Source organism: Cydia strobilella, chromosome 23 (genome assembly GCF_947568885.1).
Source record: "Cydia strobilella chromosome 23, ilCydStro3.1, whole genome shotgun sequence".
NCBI lineage: Eukaryota > Metazoa > Arthropoda > Insecta > Lepidoptera > Tortricidae > Cydia > Cydia strobilella.
The window spans coordinates 10,258,445-10,279,382 of NC_086063.1; the positions used below are offsets into that span (position 1 = coordinate 10,258,445).

At 40.0% G+C, this 20,938-nt stretch overlaps 1 protein-coding gene across 1 annotated transcript in view; it reads left to right on the forward strand.

Annotated features, from left to right (window-relative positions):
• LOC134751908 (dynamin-like 120 kDa protein, mitochondrial) overlaps positions 1 to 20,285 on the forward strand; it is a 41,349-nt gene extending 21,064 nt beyond the window's left edge. Inside the window, exons 15-22 of the mRNA XM_063687461.1 lie at positions 1,570 to 1,730; positions 2,620 to 2,673; positions 4,239 to 4,380; positions 6,700 to 6,913; positions 7,927 to 8,008; positions 11,283 to 11,417; positions 12,256 to 12,325; positions 16,981 to 20,285. Of these exons, the coding sequence (XP_063543531.1) occupies positions 1,570 to 1,730; positions 2,620 to 2,673; positions 4,239 to 4,380; positions 6,700 to 6,913; positions 7,927 to 8,008; positions 11,283 to 11,417; positions 12,256 to 12,325; positions 16,981 to 17,045 (923 nt within the window). The 3' untranslated portion in view covers positions 17,046 to 20,285. The remainder of the gene's footprint in view (positions 1 to 1,569; positions 1,731 to 2,619; positions 2,674 to 4,238; positions 4,381 to 6,699; positions 6,914 to 7,926; positions 8,009 to 11,282; positions 11,418 to 12,255; positions 12,326 to 16,980) is intronic.
• Positions 20,286 to 20,938: the final 653 nt, after the last annotated feature.

Below are 20,938 nucleotides of genomic sequence, written 5' to 3' on the forward strand. Positions count from 1 at the left end.
TTAAAACACCCCAGCGACCCCGAAGCGCTCGGTGGGTTTTGGATCGACCCCTACGGTATAGACACCAGTGAGACCATCGTCTTATATATTCGTAGCGAAGTTTTGTACCTATATCTAGATAAAGTCAAACAGATCAAGTTAAAACACCCTATCGACCCCGCGGCGCTCAACTATATAGATACCAGTGAGCCCATCGTCTTATATATTCGTAGCGAAGTTTTGTAGCTATATCTAGATAAAGTTAAGCAGATCAAGTTAAAGTAGCGTAGCGCACGTAGAGCCAGAAACCTTTTCGCATATCCAAATGTCCGCACCTATCACGGTTCAAACGCACCCACGTACCGAGCAATAGAATTACTAAATAACTTCTTAGCTTCAATCCAAAACGCAGACATATTCGCAGACAAGTGGCCGTCCTTACAAAGTAGTGTCAGGATTTTTTTAAACTCTACCTATGTAACTTTGTAGTATGTATGTTTAATTTAAGTTCCTAGAGATACTCGTAGTTCGAAAAATGTATACATGTTTATGATACTGACTATGTATTAACAGTATAAGTGTCTTGGCGTAGGTCGCTGTAAACTTATACTTGTGTTTGTTTGAATAAAGAATAAAGCATCCCAGCGACCCCGAAGCGCTCGGTGGGTTTTGGATCGACCCCTAAGATATAGATGCCAGTGAGATATAAACAAACGTCGCCTTTATATGTGGTAGTTTCTATTAAAAGGGACTTTATTGTCGATGGCGCTTACGCCATTATAAACGATGCTCCGATAAAAATACAATGCCGCGCGACGCTGTGCGGCGTAAGCGCCATCGACAATAAGGTCCCTTTTCATAGAAAATGCCCCACTTTTCATTCATAAACACATAGCGTAGTTTTTGATCAATTCCTATAAATATTTTGTATAACCTAGTGAAAGTAGCATTATGGTTTTACATCCGAATGAGAGATAATGAGCTAAAACGTATACCTATTGTCTAAAAAATGTCGCATGAAAACTCTCGACTGAGTCGTAAGTTATTCAAGGTCCTTTTACTTTTAATAAATTTATTTATTTTAGTACTTATCTGATTCTTTGATTTAGTGTAGATTAGAGATGAAAATTACGGAAAAAATAATTTTTTTTTTTGGGAATTTTACAAAATTTCGTTTTTTTTTTCGGTTTTTCTCCAGTTCTATTCAGAAAAATTATATACCTCACACACAATGCCACTGATGAGTGATGACAGTGTCAATGCCATAAACAAACACATTAGACATGCAACCTTAACCTACCTGTTTAAATTCCTAATTAAGTATATTGAAAAATTCATTATTTTTTTTTCGAAAGAAACTTGAAAAAACGAGCCGTTTTGAAATTTTCCCGGTTTTTTCAACGCTAGTCTAGATAAGTCTTCGGGTAAAATTAGTCCTCACATAAATATTTTCTACATACAGTGTTGCTGATTTATATATTTAGGTATTTTGTATGACTAAATACTTTAATTAGCTGACTAAAAATTAAGATGAAATAAATGTCACCATCAGTAACAATTATTTATTGTTTTATTTTCTATACTCCTCAGACAAATTCAACACGTCAGTTGACATAAAACTTCGAGAATGGGCCGAGGCGGAGCTCCCCGTACAATCCATCCAAGCCGGCTTGGAGGCGCTCCGGGAAGAATTTGAGGAAGTGATGGCGAAGGGAGGCGAGGGGGACCCTGTGTACGATGCGCTAAGAAAGGTACAATCCATACTAATATTATAAATGCGAAAGTTTGTCTGTCTGTCTGTTACCTCTTCACGCTTAAACCGCTGAACCGATTTAGTTGAAATTTTGTATAGAGATAGTTTGAGTCCCGGGGAAGGACATAGGGTAGTTCTTACCCCAAAAATCATCCTTTAAGGGGGTAAAAAGGGGGGGGTTGTATGGGGAGTTGATAAAAAACAGATTGGGTAAAAAATAAGCTACGCAAATACTCCACGCAGACGAAGTCGCGGGCAAAAGCTCGTACCATATAAAGTAAGGACGCTAACCATGAATAATTTCGTACATTGACCCGCCATTTCCTATATTTATCGCTTACTTTAGCTAATTTACTGGTAACGGGACGTAGTAAGAACAACTTACATTAGAGTACAGTCAAGGGCATAAATATATATACATTCCCAAAAATTCAAAAATATGTGTACGCTCTTACACCTTAGACAATAAAGTCGTGTTCACATATTTTTGAGCCATTTGTATGTATCGATATTTTTGCCTTCGACTGTACCATCGCCCACACTGTTAACTGTCCAGCGGTGGACTTTATGCTTTTTGAAATAAGGTCTACCGATGGACAGTCAAGAGTTTTTTCTCTTTGTACGGCAAACACCCGTACAGAATGTGGAATGAGTTGCCTCCTGAGGTATTTCCTTTGTGCTACGACATGGGATTCTTCGAGAAGCGGGTATTTAGGGTTCTCAAGGGTCGGCAATGCTTAAGTGGCTCCTGTGATGTTGCTTGTGTCCATGGGCGACGATGACTGCTTCCCATCAGGCGGCTCGTCTGCTCGTTTGCTGACTATCACATAAAAAAAAAAAAACAACATTTTTATTTGTGTGTTTTATAATTGTTATTTGTTTTATAGGAAGCCGTGGAGCAAGCACTAATGAGACATCGATGGGAGGACCGGGCGCAAGATGTAAGTCTATGTCTATTTAAATATATAGACGGTCAAACAACTTTTTCAGTAAAAAAAGACGCGAAATTGAAATTTTCTATAGGACGATAAACCTTCGCGCCTATTTTTTTTAAATTAGCCGCTTTTTTTTTAATTTGCCTCTTTTTTCTACTGACGGAGAAATGATTTGACAGACTTTATCTAATAGTCTACAGCAGCCATTCTCAAAGTGTGCTCCGCGGAGCACTGGGGCTCCACAAAGCCTCTGTGGGATCTCCGCGAGAAAAACGAAAAAAATAAACGAAATTTTTATTTAGGGCTCCGTCAAATATTTTAACCCTTCGCTCCTAATTTTTTTTTAATTTGCCTCTTTTTTCTACTGACCGAAACGGCTTCACAGACTTTATCTAATAGTCTACAGCAGCCATTCTCAAAGTGTGCACCGCGGAGCCCTGGGGCTCCACAAAGCCTCTGTGGGATCTCCGCGAGAAAAAACGAAAAAATAAACCGGCCAAGTGCGAATCGGACTCGCGCACCGAGGGTTCCGTACATTACATAATTTTAACAATGTATATTTTATGTGAAACGTGAGTGAAAGGTAAATTGCGGTTTACGATTTATGACGTATTAAAAAAAACTACTTACTAGATCTCGTTCAAACCAATTTTCGGTGGAAGTTTGCATGCTAATGTACATCATATATTTTTCTCAGTTATATCAATCTCTTATTTTAGAAGTTACAGGGGAGGGGGGAGACACACATTTTACCACTTTGGAAGTGTCTCTCGCGCAAACTATTCAGTTTAGAAAAAAATGATATTAGAAACCTCAATATCATTTTTGAAGACCTATCCATAAATACCCCACACGTATGTATGGGTTTGATGAAAAAAAAATTTTACCAAGTTTCAACAGTATAGTAGTTCTTATAGCTTTAGAGAAAAGTGGCTGTGACATACGGACGGGCGGACAGACAGACAGACATGACGAATCTATAAGGGTTTCGTTTTTTGCCATTTGGCTACGGAACCCTATAAACCTACATTGTATATGTCTGGTCCACAGTTGAATAGTGACGAACGAAATTTTTATTTGGGGTTCCGTCGAATATTAACTTTTTAAAAGTTTGACAGCCGCTGGTCTACAGCTGCCGCACAGTGTTGCCACATTAAAAAATCGGCCAAGTGCGAGTCAGACTCGCGCACGAAGGGTTCCGTACCATTACGGAAAAAAACAGCAAAAAAATCACGTTTGTTGTATGGGAGCCCCATTTAAATATTTATATTATTCTGTATTTAGGGTTCCGTACCCAAAGGGTAAAAACGGGACCCCTATTACTAAGACTCCGCTGTCCGTCTGTCCGTCCGTCTGTCCGTCTGTCTGTAACAGAAATACATCATCTGTGAAAATTTCAACTGTCTAGCTATCACGGTTCATGAGATACAGCCTGGTGACAGACAGACAGTCGGACAGCGGAGTCTTAGTAATAGGGTCCAATTTTTACCCTTTGGGTACGGAACCCTAAACATGAATAATTTTTTTTCTTTTTTTTTGGTATATTTGAGTAAACATCGTTTTGGTTATAGGTGCTTCGAGTTCTCCAACTAAACGCTCTTCAGGATCGTTGTGTGGGCTCTAGAAGCGATTGGGATAACGCCGTAGCGCTCATGGAGCAGGCCCTACGGGATCAGCTTCAGGCTACAGATAAAGAACTTACGGCACTCACAGGTATGGGGTCATACATTAAATCACACAAAATTTCGAGTTTTTAGACCCTACCATGGCTTTGGATTATTTAATCAATGTTTTTCATCTCTGTCGCATTTAAAATATGTGACGTTTTCAAAAAAAAGGTACCACATTGTCGCTAGTCGATAAGGTTGATTTCAAATTGAAGCTATATGGAAATAGCGCCTTATTGACATCCGACAATAAGTACCCTTTTGGTTGAGAATGGCACATATATATACCTAACAGCTATAGGGAGCGTGCATGAACTATAGGGGGCAGCTAGGGTATGCAAACCGGTTTTTATTTGTATGAAATTTCGGTTATTAACCGGTTTTTACATACAATTAAAAACCGGTTTGCATTCCCTAGGGGCAGCACAGGAGCTGTCGGATTTTTGCCGCGAGGCGTAAATGTAAAGTTTATGCTTCCAATGTAGCCCACAAGATGGCAGAACCTATTATGCACAAGACACCGGACATAAACGGTAAAGGGCAACACTGTAGTCTCAATGTATAGTTTACGTTTCCGATTCAGGTCACAAGATGGCAGATCCTCCAACTCGCACGTTCCCTATACCATTTGTTCCCAGGTCCTATGGATGGTATAGAAAGGATGCCTATCGCTTATGGCAGAATTGTTGCAAAAGTGACCGCTTTCAGCTTTTAAATTAAAAATTAAAATTAAAAAGCTTTTATTTCGGATTAATTACATCCATAGAATTACATATTATTTGAATTAAAATTAAAACAATTAAATTAATGTTAAACTTAAAGCTAACTTAAACTAAACATATTTTAAATAATAGTTCCTAATCTCTCCGGTGGCGCTAGTTAGGCTCTGGGACATGAGTATAACATGAACCATATAAGGCAACAAATAACCCGACCAAATTACGTAGGTTGTTTTTGGTAGTATTTCGGTGTATGGTGGCGCCGCCTAATTAGCCTCATGCATGAAGTTTATATTTGAACGAAATATGTTTTATTCTAATGTTTGTTACCGTTATATCATGTTACAAATGCATTTTCGTTTTTAAATTACCATTTAATTACTTAAAATTATAAATAAAAAGTACAAAAATTTGCCCGCGAAAAGCTAGCGAGCGAAACGCTCGAAACGCCACGTGACGTCACGCGTTCGACAGATTAGTGTCATTAGTAGCAAACGTCAGTTGGGCCGCCCAACGTGTGACGTCATCACGCTCTGTCGAATTCGCGCCAAAAATTATGAGCGTTTCAACCGCTCAAAAATTTTCAACATTTTAAATATTTTTTAATAAAATAATGTTAAGGTTTACAAAAGTATTTTTATCATTTCCGGTGTTACAACGATATAAATTATGAATCCAAAAATAAAAATAAATTCATGCATGGAGCTAATTGTTGCAAAAGTGACCGCTTTCAGCTTTAAATAATAGTTCCTAATCTTTCTGGTGGCGCTAGTTAGGCTCCGGTACATGAGTATAACATGAACCATATAAGGCAACAAATAACCCGACCAAATTACGTATGTTGTTTTTGGTAGTATTTCGGTGTACGGTGGCGCCGCCTAATTACTGTTTTTTGATGGACACTTCATATACAGAGATTTGTCTCCTTTATACATATAGTCTCCATGCCAGGCATAGAGTAACTTATACTAGAGCGGTACTGTCATAGTAAATTTTGTAACCCCAGTAAATTCACTGCCATCTGTCGACACACTTTAAAACTAAAAATAAATATTTATAAAGATACGATAAAATGTATTTAAATATGGATAAATGATTTTTTTATTCGCATTAATTATTTTTATATGATTTTGACCCATGTTCTTTCACTGGTATGCGTTAAAATTATAAATAACAAACGAAACAGTCAACGCCCTCTATACGAGTGTAGGCCAAAACTAGTGGCGCCATCTGATCGAGAATAAAATTTTCGTAATTTTGGAGGCACGTTTTTTCCTTAGACTGTATCCATCTATTATAAAATAAAAATAAATAAAATAGCCATTTATTTCGACCTCAAATTAAAAAAAAAATTACATTTCTTGTCAAGTTTTAGGAAAAGAAAAACAAAACATGTCAAATTCTTAATTTAAACATAATAATAATAAAGTTCTTTGTCGTATATGTTATTTGGTATTTTTATTGACATCGGTCGACTTGCCTCCCGGCATAGGCCTCCCCTAAGACCTTCCATTCCTCTCTGTTGCTTGCTCTTCTTGTCCGTGTTGGTCCAGCGATAGCTCCTATGTCATCTTCCCATCTGCGGTAAGGCCTGCCTCTTTTCCGTTTCCCATCTATTACGGAGTTATATCTATCTTTGATGCCAGGTCCGGGTTTCAAGGACCGCTGGCTGTACTGGCAGAGCAGCAGCGAGGAGCAGAGCCGTCGCGCGGAGGTGCGCGCCGAGCTCGAGCGGCTCGGCGCCGCGAGACCTGCTCTAGCGCACGACGAGCTCGTCGCCGTCAGGGATAACCTGAGGAGGAGGGGCGTGGAGGTCGACAACGAATACATCAGGGAGACTTGGAGACCCGTGTATCTCAAGTAAGTACAATGTGTACAAATACTCCTTACAATACTCCGACATAGCTCGCAGAATTGCAAACCTTAAGTGGCAGTGGGCGGAGCACATTACTCGCAGAACTGATGGCCGGTGGGGCAGGAAGGTTCTGGAGTGGCGTCCGCGTACCGGAAGACGAACTGCCGGTAGGCCTCCAACGAGATGGAGCGACGACCTGGTGAAGGTCGCGGGAATTCGGTGGATGCCAGCGGCACAGGATCGGTCGGAGTGGCGAGCCTTGGGGGAGGCCTATGTCCAGCAGTGGACGTCTATCGGCTGACATGATGATGATGATGATGACTCCTTACAATCACTTATCAAATCACGTTTACCGCGAAGTTATCATTATTTTCTTACTATTTATGTGAAAATGTCGTTAGCGCAATTAAGATCGCGTTTAGCGCCATCTACTGTCAAATTTTGAAACTAAATCAAATACTGTATTATTATGTGGTAGTTTATAATGCTAACTATCTTAGTGTGAGAATTAGAGCAGCTCGGCTCAGCGCGACCTACTTTAGCGTACGATGAACTTGTTGCCATGAGAGATAATAACCTGAGAAGAAGGGGCGTGAAGCTTAACAACGACTATATTAGTTAGACTTGGAGACCTGTGTATCTCAAGTGGGTACAATGTGTACAAATACTCCTTAAAATCACTCATCAAATCTCACAAATCAAATTCAACACGAAGTCATCATTAATTTCATCTTATTTGTGTAAAAATGTCGTTAGCGCAATAAAGATCGCGTTATAGCGCCGTCTACTGTCAAATTTTGAAACTATCAAATATTTATAATGCCCGTCGTCGTCTAGTTCTAGCCTGTATCACTTGGCAGGCAAATCCCTGTTTCCTGGCTTGTGTGATAATCAGACATCGTAAACTACGAGCGAAATCCATTGAAGTACTAGGGTTGTTGTCAACTCAAAGTACGTCATATCAATGCATTTAGCTCGCAGTTTACGATGCCCGGTCATAATGTACTATTTGTTCCAGAAATTTCCTACAACGCGCGCAAACGAGAGCTAGAGATTGTAAGAAAAGCTTCTACTTGTACAGTCAACAGAATGGCAATGGCGTAAGTTGTCATTTTTTGTTTAAAACCCTTTTTTTTTTTTTTTTCTGGGAAACAAAATCCATTTTTCATCACATATGCGAGAAGTTTTATCATTATATATAAGGCAATAATAGATATTTTAGGTTATTATTCATTTTTATTTCGGATTTACTTGCATTTTTTCAATACCTCATAGCACTGGGGTTGCTAGCTTCTTACTGCTAATCGATCTCGCTTACTCTCGGCCGTCTACTTCACACTTTGCAAACTAACGCTTATTTCCTAGCATTTAGAATATAAGAAGAAAGAAGAATAAGAATATATTTATTTAAAAGAAAAAACCTTAATAATATTCGACAATATCCAGTGGCCCCACACTAGGCAATGCCTGTCACGTGGTAGCCGGGTTCGCATTAAACAACCAAAGGTTAAGTAAAAAACTAGGTGACATTAATAGAAGTAATAATTAAAGAAATTAAGTAATTTAAAGAAAGAAAATTAAAGAAAAAACTTTGTCTCTCTGTGTGTGTGTGTGTGTGTGTGTGTGTGTGTGTAAGTGTGTGTGTGTGTGTATGTGTGTGAGTGTGTGTTGGGTTGCGCATGTATTAAGGCTACAGAGATTGTTAGCATACGTAAGTGATTAGGTGACGACCTTCAGCAGCATTTCAGTTTGACTATAGTTAAGACCTTTCAACCAGTTCTTAATTACGAATTTTGCTTCAAGAGGAGACTTTTTAGATATGTTGCAGGCCTTTACTACTGTATTGTAAATATAAGGATGTAGGGAGTTAGGCAAACGCCTCGCGAATGCGGATTTTGTGATGGGAGTAGGAACTTTGAAGATTCGATTACGGATTAGGGTAAGATATTCTTCGGAATTTATAGTTTTTCGATGCACGTGAGTTGCAACTCGTAGGATCAATAATTGTCTCACACTAAGAACATCCGCGTCTTTATAAAGGGTGACCGTTGAAAACCACCGAGGCTTCCCAAGCATGACCTTGAGCACAAACCTTTGGGCCCTTTCGAGAGGCAGTAGTGCAGAGCTAGTGGAGCCACCCCACACGCCAATGCAGTAAGACAGGATGGATTCGCATATCGAAGTGTATACAATCTTAAGCAATTCCCTCGTAGCAGAATTTCGTAGCAGCTTCATAATAAATATCACCTTTCTGACTCTAGTAGACATTATTTCGATGTGTTTTTTGAAATTAAGATTTTCATCAAGCGTAACGCCCAGATACTTTATGGTGGTACAATTACTAACAACACCGAAAACTCTACTCGAGTGACTGGCTGAATCGACGTCTGCATTGGCACGAGAAAACTTGAGATCTGGCCGGGAGCTGGGGGCAGAAGAAGCCGTTTTATGAAAGCATAAGTATTTTGTTTTTGAAATATTAAGTGAGAGCAGGTTGTTAGCGAGCCATTTGGTAATCACAGACAAACCTGTCTCAGCTACCGCAAAACATCGTTCCCAGGACACATCGTGAAACAGCAGAGCAGTATCGTCTGCGTAGCAGATAATTTCTGCCTGACTGACGGGCAGAGAAATTAAGTCATTGAGGTAGATCAGAAAAAGAGTGGGACCGAGGATGCTTCCCTGCGGGACACCGAAGGTTATCGGAGCTGAGTCACTGACTAAAGTGCCAAGTCTTACACACTGCTGCCGGTTTGTAAGGTAGCTTTTGAACCAGTTCCATGCGATACCGCGAATGCCTAATATTTGATATGCTATATTATCAATAGCAGTCAATTGTTGCTTCTAACAGTAATTCGTTTGACAAAATGTACTAATAGCTGAAATGTGACGTTTTCAACCAAAAGGTACCACATTGTCGCTTGTCGATAAGGTTGATTTCAAATTAATGCTATATGGAAAAAGCGCCTTATTGACAACCGACAATAAGTACCCTTTTGATTGAGAATGGCACATATTTAAAAATCGCTTTTCATTCCATGCACATTTCATTTTAGCTGCAAAGGAATAATGGAGTAAGTAATTTTATTCATGTCATTATATAAATTATTATTTCACTTATATCTTGCCTAATATTTCAGCTCGCAAATGTTAAGCACCAATTATTTTTAGATTTTAATTATTTATACTTCAGATATCCGCGGTTAAGCTGATTTGTTTTAATACTCCAGATAGTATAATATCCAATTTTATGTCCAATTTAAAAATACATAATTAAGACATACAAACAAAAAGGAAGGAAGATAACATAAATACCTTAAAACCTACGACGAAAACTACAATACAACTATAAAAAACCTGCCCCAAATGCGCTGCTTCCGGCATAGACCCTAGAATGCTGGCGGCGTTACCTATTTGCACCTCCAGACTCAACCAATTCAAAATCTTGTCCAATTTAATATCTAATCATATGTTTTTGTATCAATTTTGTATATAAATCACACTCCGGCCACAGGGCGGACACGCAATACATCAAAAATCACTTGCGTGAATGGCACGTCTGTACACGCGGCATGCGTGATTGTGTGAGTTACTTAAAACTAGTACTGAGCGGCCGGCAAACGGTCGTCAATCTGCTGTCGCGGGGCGAGGGTATTCGAGTCGGGGTGGGGCGGGGCGTGGCCGTTCTGTATGATAATGCTATTACTTATTCTGTGCTCCGGCTCAACATAATTAGTGTGGGAAATAAAATTTTAATGGATGACCCCGAACAAAATTAATGTCATTAACGGGTGTAAACTGAAATAAATATCATATACGAAGGAAAAAATGACCAAAGCCTCCAGTGTCCAGAGCTGGAATCGAACCAGCGTACCCCGTTTACCGGACAGGTGCCTGAACCGCTCGGCTAACCATACTGTTCTACCTTAGAGATGGCCAGGGGGCGCCACAAGCCTTCGGGAATTGTCATATACTTGGAAATTTCGACCCATGCCACCGTGGCCGGATAGCCGAGCGGTTCAGGCACCTGTCCGGTAAACGGGGTACGCTGGTTCGATTCCAGCTCTGGACACCGGAGGCTTTGGTCATTTTTTCCTTCGTATATGATATTTATTTCAGTTTATAGTTTAAATAGTAGTGTGTCTACTTGAAAAACCACAAATTAAAATATTTTCATAGAAAATAATTTAATTTGTTCTCAGAGAACGGGTGTAACGCGATTAAATTTAATTTTTTTTATCTTTTTTCCGACGTTTCAGCTAGGTTGAACTAGCTGGTCACAGAAGACATTAATTATGTGTACAAAACTAGTGTTATATATAACACGAATTGTTTGAAAGATGATCTCATATGCGTGTACTCTCATGTGTGCAGAAGGAATGCTGCGAGGTGGTGATGTTCTGGCGCGTGCAGCAGACTCTCCGCACCACGGCCAACGCGCTCCGGCAGCAGCTCGGCAACCGGGAGGCGGCGCGGCTCGACCGGGAACTGAGAGAAGTACTGGATGAGGTCAGTATTATGATTATTTACCCGACAATATACAATTCCACTTTAAATTGTACATATGGTAAGTTCTTTCGAATTTATATTGAGGTTAGAGACTGTGAAAAAACATAAATCACGTGTTTGAGTGACCGTTTCTCAATCCACCTACGGAGCGGCAGCTGACACTTCACGATACCACTTTAACTGGAATTACTTTACATACCTACTATAAGTATGTATAGTAGAGTATAGACGTGAGTCCTGTCGCGGTCGTCATGTAAGGTGACCTCCTAAAAAAGAAGGAATACTGCGAAGTGGTGATGTTCTGGCGCGTCCAACAAACTCCTGGACAACAACTTGGAAATAGAAAAGCTGAGAACTACGAGAAGTACTCGACAAGGTCAGTTCGATCGGTTAAAGTCGTCTAAGCTAACTCTGCAATGGCAGCGCCACTATAAATCATAGTAATATTTCCGTAGGAATTTTCATACTCAGTCGCTTGCCAAGTCGGTAATAAAGTTTAAACGGACCCTAAAAAAATTCTGTTTTCCGTGTGGAAAGCGTCAACTTTCGTCACACTGCACTAAACGAAGTTGCTGCTCTCCGGCTTCGTCGAACAGAAAACTACTATACAAACCTCGGGCAGGAAATAAGAAAGCTTCAGATCACACTTTGTCGACCTCAGCTTCGCCTCGGCTGACAATTACGTGTGATCTGAGACATGTCTTACTTTACTGCCTACTTACTTACTTATGTGATATACTATTTATTTTCTACTGTATGAGTCCGTTGTGCAATCCACCAACGGAGCGACAGCTGACGTATAGCTTTATGATTATAATATCATATGTTTCTTTCACAGATGGCAGCAGATCCTGAACTCAAGAAGAAACTACTCTCCGGCAGAAGAGTAGAGTTGGCAGAAGAGTTAAGTGAGTAACTCTTTTATGGATGAATTAATTTTTAGTATCACCCATTTTAGTATCATGGTTACGGACGTTACGGTCTTACGGTTAGTTGTCCAGACGAAAAATAAATTAAAATTTCGATTTTATGGTAGGTAATAACAATGGGAAAAAAACTGCCCTTAATATTTAATGATTTATCTGTTCCCTAGTTGTAATACGGAGTAATACTGCAACGTTCTGCCAAACTGGCACAAACCGTAAACCATATAGTAACTTATACTATGCATTAAACAGTTTTTTGACATGTTTACACAGTTTTTTTTTTTTTTTTTCATTTATTTAGCATATACTTGATATACTCTCTCTCTCTGTGGTCGCTCCCTCATGACTGAGGATCGTGGTCATCAGTGGATGTGGATGCTCCACACCTGGTTCTTTTAATCTGCCTCCATCGGTGCCTGTCCATCGCGTCTCTGACGACCGAGCAAAAGCTGGTTGAGGATGGGGCCCCTTTTACTTGATCGCTCCATCTAGTTGGAGACCGTCCCCGGCCTCGTTTGCCCTCCGTGTTTCCAACGATGATCAGCTTTTCAAGGCTTTCATCTCCCCTCCTCATTATGTGGCCGAAGTAGGACAATATGCGCTGTTGACAGACTGTGGATAGGCGAGTTTGGACACGAAGCTGTGAAAGGATCGATACATTGGTGCGCATGGCGGTCCAGGGTATCCTTAACATACGCCTCCAGCACCACATCTCGAATGCATCGATCCTTTGCCTTTCTCGGGCTCGTATTGTCCATGTTTCCACGCCATACAGAAATATGGGGAATACTAGAGCGCGTACTAGCCGGGTCTTGGTGGCACTGGTTATACCTCTCTTCTTCCAGATGACATTCAGCCGGGTCATAGCTTCCTTAGCCATACCAATACGCCTTTTTATCTCCGGTACGCAGTCGCCATCATCGTAGATAAGTGCGCCCAAATAGACATAGTGGTCCACGATATCAACCCCTGGGACGATGTTAACTATTCTGGGCAGTTTTTTGGCACGGTCTACTACCATTAGCTTCGTCTTGCTCCTGTTTACTGTGAGACCCATTCGGTCGCTCTCCGTCTCAAGTCTCTGAAACAGCTCCTGCATATCTTCCACAGACGTCGCCAAAAGGACCGTATCATCGGCATACCTCAGGTTTGATATCCGCTTTCCTCCTATGGGAAACCCCTTGTCCCAATTTTCCAGTACCTTCCGGATGATATATTCACCATATATGTTGAAAAGGGCCGGGGATAGGATGCAGCCCTGCCGCACTCCCATCTTTGTTTTGAACACACTGGAACAGTCGGTGCCGATTCTGACAAATGAGCGGTTCTCAACATATAGGTGCTGAATCAAACCAATTAAATGTTCCGGAGTTCCCATCTCGCGCAACACAGTCCACAACTTGTCCCACTGCACGCAGTCAAAAGCTTTAGTGTAGTCTATGAAACACAAGACAACTGGGCAGTTAAATTCTCTGCTTTTCTCGATGACTTGGCGGATGTTAAGAAGCTGCTCCCTTGTGCCCTTTCCTTTCACGAAGCCAGCTTGTTCCTGTGGTATCTGGCTCCTGAGAAAATTGTTGAGCCGTTGGTTAATTATATGTAAGAGGATTTTACTTGCGTGGGGGATCAACGCGATGGTTCTATAATTGCCGCATGTCTTGGTAGATCCTTTTTTGTGTAAGGGGATGAACACTGATTCTGTCCATTCCGTCGGCCATTTACCCGTTCTCCACACCTCATTACATATTTCCACCATAAGTACTGTTCCTACTTCTCCCATGTTCCTCAGCAGTTCGGCAGGAATACCATCCTTGCCAGGCGCCTTTCCGCATTTAAGCCCTTTGATAGCGCCTTCCACTTCCGAACGAAGGATCTCCGGTTCGTCTGGTAACAGTTCCTCTACCACAGTTTCTGTACTCCCTGTATCATACAGTGCTGCGCAGTACCGCTTCCAGCGCTCCAAAACCTGCAACGTGTCTGTCAGGACATTCCCGGTTTCATCTTCGATGACACAGGTTCTAACGCCTCGAGACCCAGTTAGCTCCCTCACTTACGAAACAAGTCCCTGGTTTCGTTACGTATGTTATGTTGCTCAAGCTCTATGCATACGTTGTTTATGTGTGCATTGTAGTCCTGGCGACATCTTCTTTGGACTTCGCGACTGAGCTCCATGTACCGTTGCTGATCCGCAGCTGAACTTGTACCTCTCTCTTTCAGCTCACGTCGTTCCAGGATAATGCGGCTAGTCGATGATGTTATGTAGTCCTTCATGCCCTGTTTCTTAATGATGTGCTGCTTGGCAACCTGGGTAATCACCTGTTTTAGGAGACTCCATCTGTCTTGTGCTGACCCTTCGCATGAGATATTTGCTGTCTGTTGTGTTAGGCTCTGCCTAAAACCAGTTAGGTCCACTCTACGCAGGTTTGGGTTCACTTTGGGCTTGACAATTTTCTTTAGACGGATCCGAATGGTAGCTGCCAGTAGTTGATGGTCTGAACCACAATCAGCACCAGGGAACGTAGTGGCATTTATAACAGATGATCTCCATCGTGATCCTACCAAAATGTAGTCTATCTGGTTACGGTATCTATCACCAGGAGAAACCCATGTATACAGTCGCCTGATGTGATGACGGAAACAGGTGTTGGTTAGGCAGAAACTTTCCTCGCTGCAGAATTGGAGCAGACGTTCGCCTCGCTCGTTGCGTTCTCCTATGCCATACTTCCCAACTACTCGACGAAGATGGTCGTCTTCTGCCGTGTTGCCTACTTTTGCGTTAAAGTCCCCAACGATGACCGTAATTTCTCTCCTTGGTATATCTCTGAGCGTCGTAACTAATGTATCATAAAAGCTTTCCGCCTCTTCCTCACTGGACTGAGCCGTTGGAACATATATCTGTACGACATTTAACGTGCATGGTTTGGTGTTCAATCGTATAGTAATAATACGGTCATTCACAGGTTTATACCCTAGGACACATTTCTCAACTTCTGGTGGTACCACAAAAGCCACTCCTCTGCTGCTCTCCTTCTCTGGTCCCGAAAAGAAAACTTTATTTCCCGTGTCTGAGTAAAAATGGCCTTGACCTCTCCAGTGAGTCTCGCTAAGTCCTAGAAGCTGTATATCCTTCCTTAGCATTTCGTTTTCCACTATCTTCAGCTTGCCCGGTTGGTTCAGCCCACGCACATTCCAAGTCCCAATGCGATGTGGGTGTCGGGTATTAATGGTGTTTGTGTCACCAGAAACATAATTTCCATGCGCAGCCTGGTGCGTCACTGAGGCATGGCCGGTAGCAGATTTCACACCACCCATCCCGGAGGGGTGGCGCCGGGCGTCAGCCGGGTCGCACAACATACTCTCATCCATTACGTTACTATCCATGATGACTGTCTTGGGAACTAGTAGCAGTGGTTTCCCGTTGCCTTCTGCTCCAGGCATTTCTGGGGTTATTTGGACCCCAAGGCCGCTGTTGCCTCTTCCGATCGGTTGCCCGATCGGGTGTGTGGTTATACCGCCATTGCTCGGTCGCCAGAGCCTCGTCTGTTGTCTAGCAGGGAGCACCACGATGGTTGAATACCACCGCCGCCAGTAGCGCGAGCAGGTGAGGTTGACAATTGGGACGGATAGGTTGTTGGTTCCGTTCTCCCCTTACTCCCCACTTGATATACTAGTCAATATCAAATAACATTTGTTACGAATAAATATAACATTGATGCATCAAGGCGGTTTATTTACAATTTGTGCTAGTGGCGCCCCCTACACAGAGTTTTGCGTAATATTCCCTATTGTAACACTAATTTATTTATATTTCTCACGGATTTTTAAAAATAAAATCTCAACTATATTATAATAAAAACGCCTAGTCTTACTAAGATGGCATATAGTCGAGAAATTGTGACGGGTACCGCCGTGGCGAGGTGGCCTAGGGGTTCATGGCGTTAGCCGCGATAGCTAAATATATTTTGTATTAGATTTTCTTTCTTACATTTGTTCTGTTGTCCTTTCTAGACTGTATCAGGTACCTAGTTGTATAAATACTTTCTATTATAAATTTCTCAGTGTATTAGTTCGCTGTAATGCTGTGTAATTTTTTTGAATTAATAAAAAAAAATATATATATAATAGTAGTAGTAGTAAGTAAAACTCTTTATTGTACAAAAAGAAACATAAAACAAGAGAAAAACGCATCATTTGTACAAAGGCGAACTTATCCCTTTCAGGGATCTCTTCCAGTTAACCTTTATATAGATAGCCGGTTCGAATCCGGCCTTCACCACTGTAGAGTTTCGTCACTTTTTAGGGTTCCGTACCCAAAGGGTAAAAACGGGACCCTATTACTAAGACTCCGCTATCCGTCTGTCTGTCCGTCTGTCACCAGGCTAAATCTCATAAACCGTGATAGACAGTTGAAATTTTCACAGATGATGTATTTCTGTTGCCGCTATAACAACAAATACTAAAAACAGAATAAAATAAATATTTAAATGGGGCTCCCATACAACAAACGTGATTTTTTTTGCTGTTTTTTCCGTAATGGTACGGAACCCTTCGTGCGCGAATCCGACTCGCACTTGGCCGGTTTTTCTTTAATATATGACATCTATTACAGTTTATATATTATAATATTTTGTTTTCAGAACGAGTCCGGCAAGTCCAGGAGCGACTGGAGGAATTCATAGAGGCTCTGAACAAGGAGAAATAGATGTTATATATAATGTATATTGTAGTTACACCAGGGCTGCGTTTAGTAGGCACAGACATATGTAACAATAGACGTGCAAACTCGAAAACCTCTTTGTCGCTTTGGTAATTTGTTGGGCACAATTTTTATTCTCGTAAGGCTTGCTGTCCTACCTATTAGTAGTCCTACTTATTACGTTAGATGAAATTTAAATCATTTTCAGTCGGAATATAGATGAATTTCTTTATTTATTTATTTTTTTCTTTTCTTTATTTCGTTCAATTCTTAACCTAAATAAACTATGACCAAACCAAAATACACTCTATTCCCTACACTAAAGGTTCAAATTTCTTTGCCAAATTTTGGATTCGTTTCTTGTATGGCTGAGCCTTAGGAGGCTATTGTAAGGCGATAATTATCACTGACAAATATTATCTAGCAATGTAATTATTACCTAGATTTGTAGGACTATGACGTGGCAATCATGGATATTTTTAAATCTGGTAAAGACTTAAATTAAACGACGAAACGTGTTGCTGTTTTTTTGGAATTGGAATCGTACCTTTATGATTAGTAATAATAGTTTTTTTATTTATTTATTGATAATGGGAAACAAACAGCGAAAGATGACACATATAGATAATTACACTTAAATACATACATAAGCCAAAACAGTTTCCACTACTGAAATTAGATAATTATGGTTGCTCAGACAAGACTTGTTTGTACAATTCAATTAAACTATCTCTAGATCTAGTGCTAAAGAACTAAACAATGCGAATTTAAAACCACAAACGTGACATGCATTAATTTAACTTAATTTTACAATAGTAAACTATCAAAATCAACTATATTATTTGCCCTAATAGTAGCAGAGTTATATTATATTATTTGTTCATTTGCTCTTAATTAGTAGTTATGAAATACTCAAACCAAAATAGATGTTCTCATATTTTTCCATATTTATTACAATGACTTTTTATAACAAATGTTAACGAAATGTAAACGGCATAACAGTTTTGACTTTGCTCGTCTATTTTATATTACATGTCTGTGGTAGATGCATTACGGTTGTATTATGTATAGGAAAGTCACTAATAATAGGGACTATTAACCGGTAAATCTCATCATGTTGATTGTATATTTTTACCATTTAATGATCTACGTCGCATTCATTCTAAATGGCATATTTTACAAACGTATATATTTTTAAAAAACCGGTAATCCCTGAAAAACTATTAAGATTAAGATATACTCAATATCTCCTTCATTGTTGATTATATATTAAATCAAATATATGAGTTTATCACACAAATATGTCTCACATGTTTTATAGTACAGTCAAGGGCATAAATATATATACATTCCCAAAGTTTCAAAAATATGTGTACGCTCTTACAACTTAGACAATAAAGTGGTGTTCACATATTTTTGAGCCATTTCATTTGTCAATTTTTGTGTTGTATCAATATTTTTGCCTTCGACTGTACCTATAGTCGTGATCGGAAGGCATACTGCCAACTTTAAAAAAAATGTTATCTACCTCATCACTATTGCATATTCGAGCGACAGAGATGCAGATAGAGTCAGACTAAGCCAATTTGGCAGCGATTTTGATAGCAGAGACTGTGCAAGTGTTAAGTAAATGCACAGAATAAGTAATAGTATTATCATACAGAACGGCCACGCCCCGCCCCGCCCCGACTCGAATGCCCTCGCCCCGCGACAGCAGATTGACGGCCGTTTGCCGGCCGTTCTGTACTAGTTTTAAGCAACTCACTTACACAATAACGTATGCCGCGTGTACAGACGTGCCGTTCACACATAGAAACGCAAGTGATTTTTGATGTATAGCGTGTTCGCCCTCTGGTAAAAGTAATAATTTCATAGAAGTAGCACAGTGTGCTATCAAAATCACTGCCAAATTAACTTGGTCTGACTCTAATGTTTTTAAATTTTTGGCTTTGGCAGTAGGCCCTTAGATACAAAAAGCGAACAGTGTTCATAAATATCTGGGTACAAAAATTATTAAATAAAAATAGTGTATGTACATGTACCAAAGCATCCCATACCAAGTTTTTTTTTACATTTTCAGTCATATATTTGATTAATTTCACGAAGGCAAAACTATATCTTATTGTCATTACATTAAAGTCCTTATTTATTTAAAACTCATTGCCTTTGTGATTATACCTTTTCAATGAAGTGAGAATGAGACAACTGCTGCTAGTGCTGCTATTGCGCACTAAATGTGTCGGTTTCAAATAGAAGGTCGTTTTGTCAGCGCATCAATAAGGCGCTTAGGACAAGCGCGCACTACTATTTTAATTTTTGCGACACGGTTTTATGATCAAGATGTGCCATTTTCAACCAAAAGGGTACTTATTGTCGCTTATCAGTAAGGCGCTATTTCCATATAGCTCCAATTAGAGATCAACCTTATCGACAAGCGACAATGTGGTACCTTTTGGTTGAAAACGTCACACTTTTTGTCGTATATGCGCGCACTGACACATCCGATGCATTAAAAAAAATACGTTTATTACCAGACACAAAATAGTACAGCAATGGAAAAAACACAGAAACATTATGTTGTAGGTAACTTAAACTAGTTAGTAGATTTTTTAGTGTTTTTTAGTGTTGTGATTTGTTAGTGTGTTTTGTAGTGTTGTATTTCTGCAGCAAAAATCGTAGTGCGTGCTTAGCCTTACTCTAACCAAAAATGTGGTAGACTTAGACCAAGATAAGTCTGCAATCATTTAGATAGCACACGCAGTGAAAGTGTTATTTATACGTCATCATTTCTTAGAAGTTTGACGTTTAAAATAAAACTTGCACTGCGTGTGCTATCTAAATCGTTGCAGACTTATCTTGGTCTAACTCTACGTCCCAGGTCGCAGTGACGTCAGCGACGTCATAACGACGTCATTTGTACGTCATAATGACATAACGGACGTCACGATGACAAATAAATGCTACCTGGGGTCCGTTTGCGTGAAAACTCAACCTAAAGGGGGTTACATAAGAGGGCAAATGGTCGTTATTTGTGCCATTCTCAACCAAAAGGGTACTTATTGTCGGTTGTCAATAAGGCGCTATTTCCATATAGTTTCAATTTGAAATCAACCTTATCGACAATGTGATACCTTTTGGTTTAAAACGTCACATTTGTTTCCTAGTTATGTTGCTACATGTGTTGTATCATTTTTTTTTATTTATATAACTGCTTGTTCTAAGTTATCTCTAATAAAATGTTACACTGAGATTTTTGTTTTAATTAATAAACACTCCGAGCATGCTCTAGCGCCATAGACATAGTATATACAAGTAGTTATAGACGCGCCACCGAGCGACCGGGGGTAGGAGAAAGAATATTCGTATAAAATTTGGGCAGCATAGGATTTTTTCTCTTTCATTCTTATAAATTTATGTATTTCGCCATCGCCTCCTACCTATGATGCCACCCGGTCGGTGATAAGGATAAAGCATGGCACTAATATTTTCTCTTTCCTCTTATAGGAATCGCAATAAGACTATCTTTCTCTATCAAAGTGTCAGGCACTTGTCTAGCGCACATCTTAACCATAAGTTGTACATACTACGCCTAAAACTGTTAATTTTTAGGGTTCCGTACCCAAATGGTAAAAACGGTACCTAATTAATTACTAAGACTCCACTGTCCGTGTCGGTCTGCCTGTACGTCTGACACCAGGCTGTATCTCATGAACCGTGATAGCTAGACAGTTGAAAATTTTACAGATGATGCATTTCTGTTGCCGCTATAACATTATTAATACTAAACACAGAATAAAATAAATATTTAAGTGGGCTCCCATACAACAAACGTGATTTTTTGCAGTTTTTGATCTGTAAATTTCGCGAGTATAGTTGGTCAAGCAAATATTGTCAGTAAA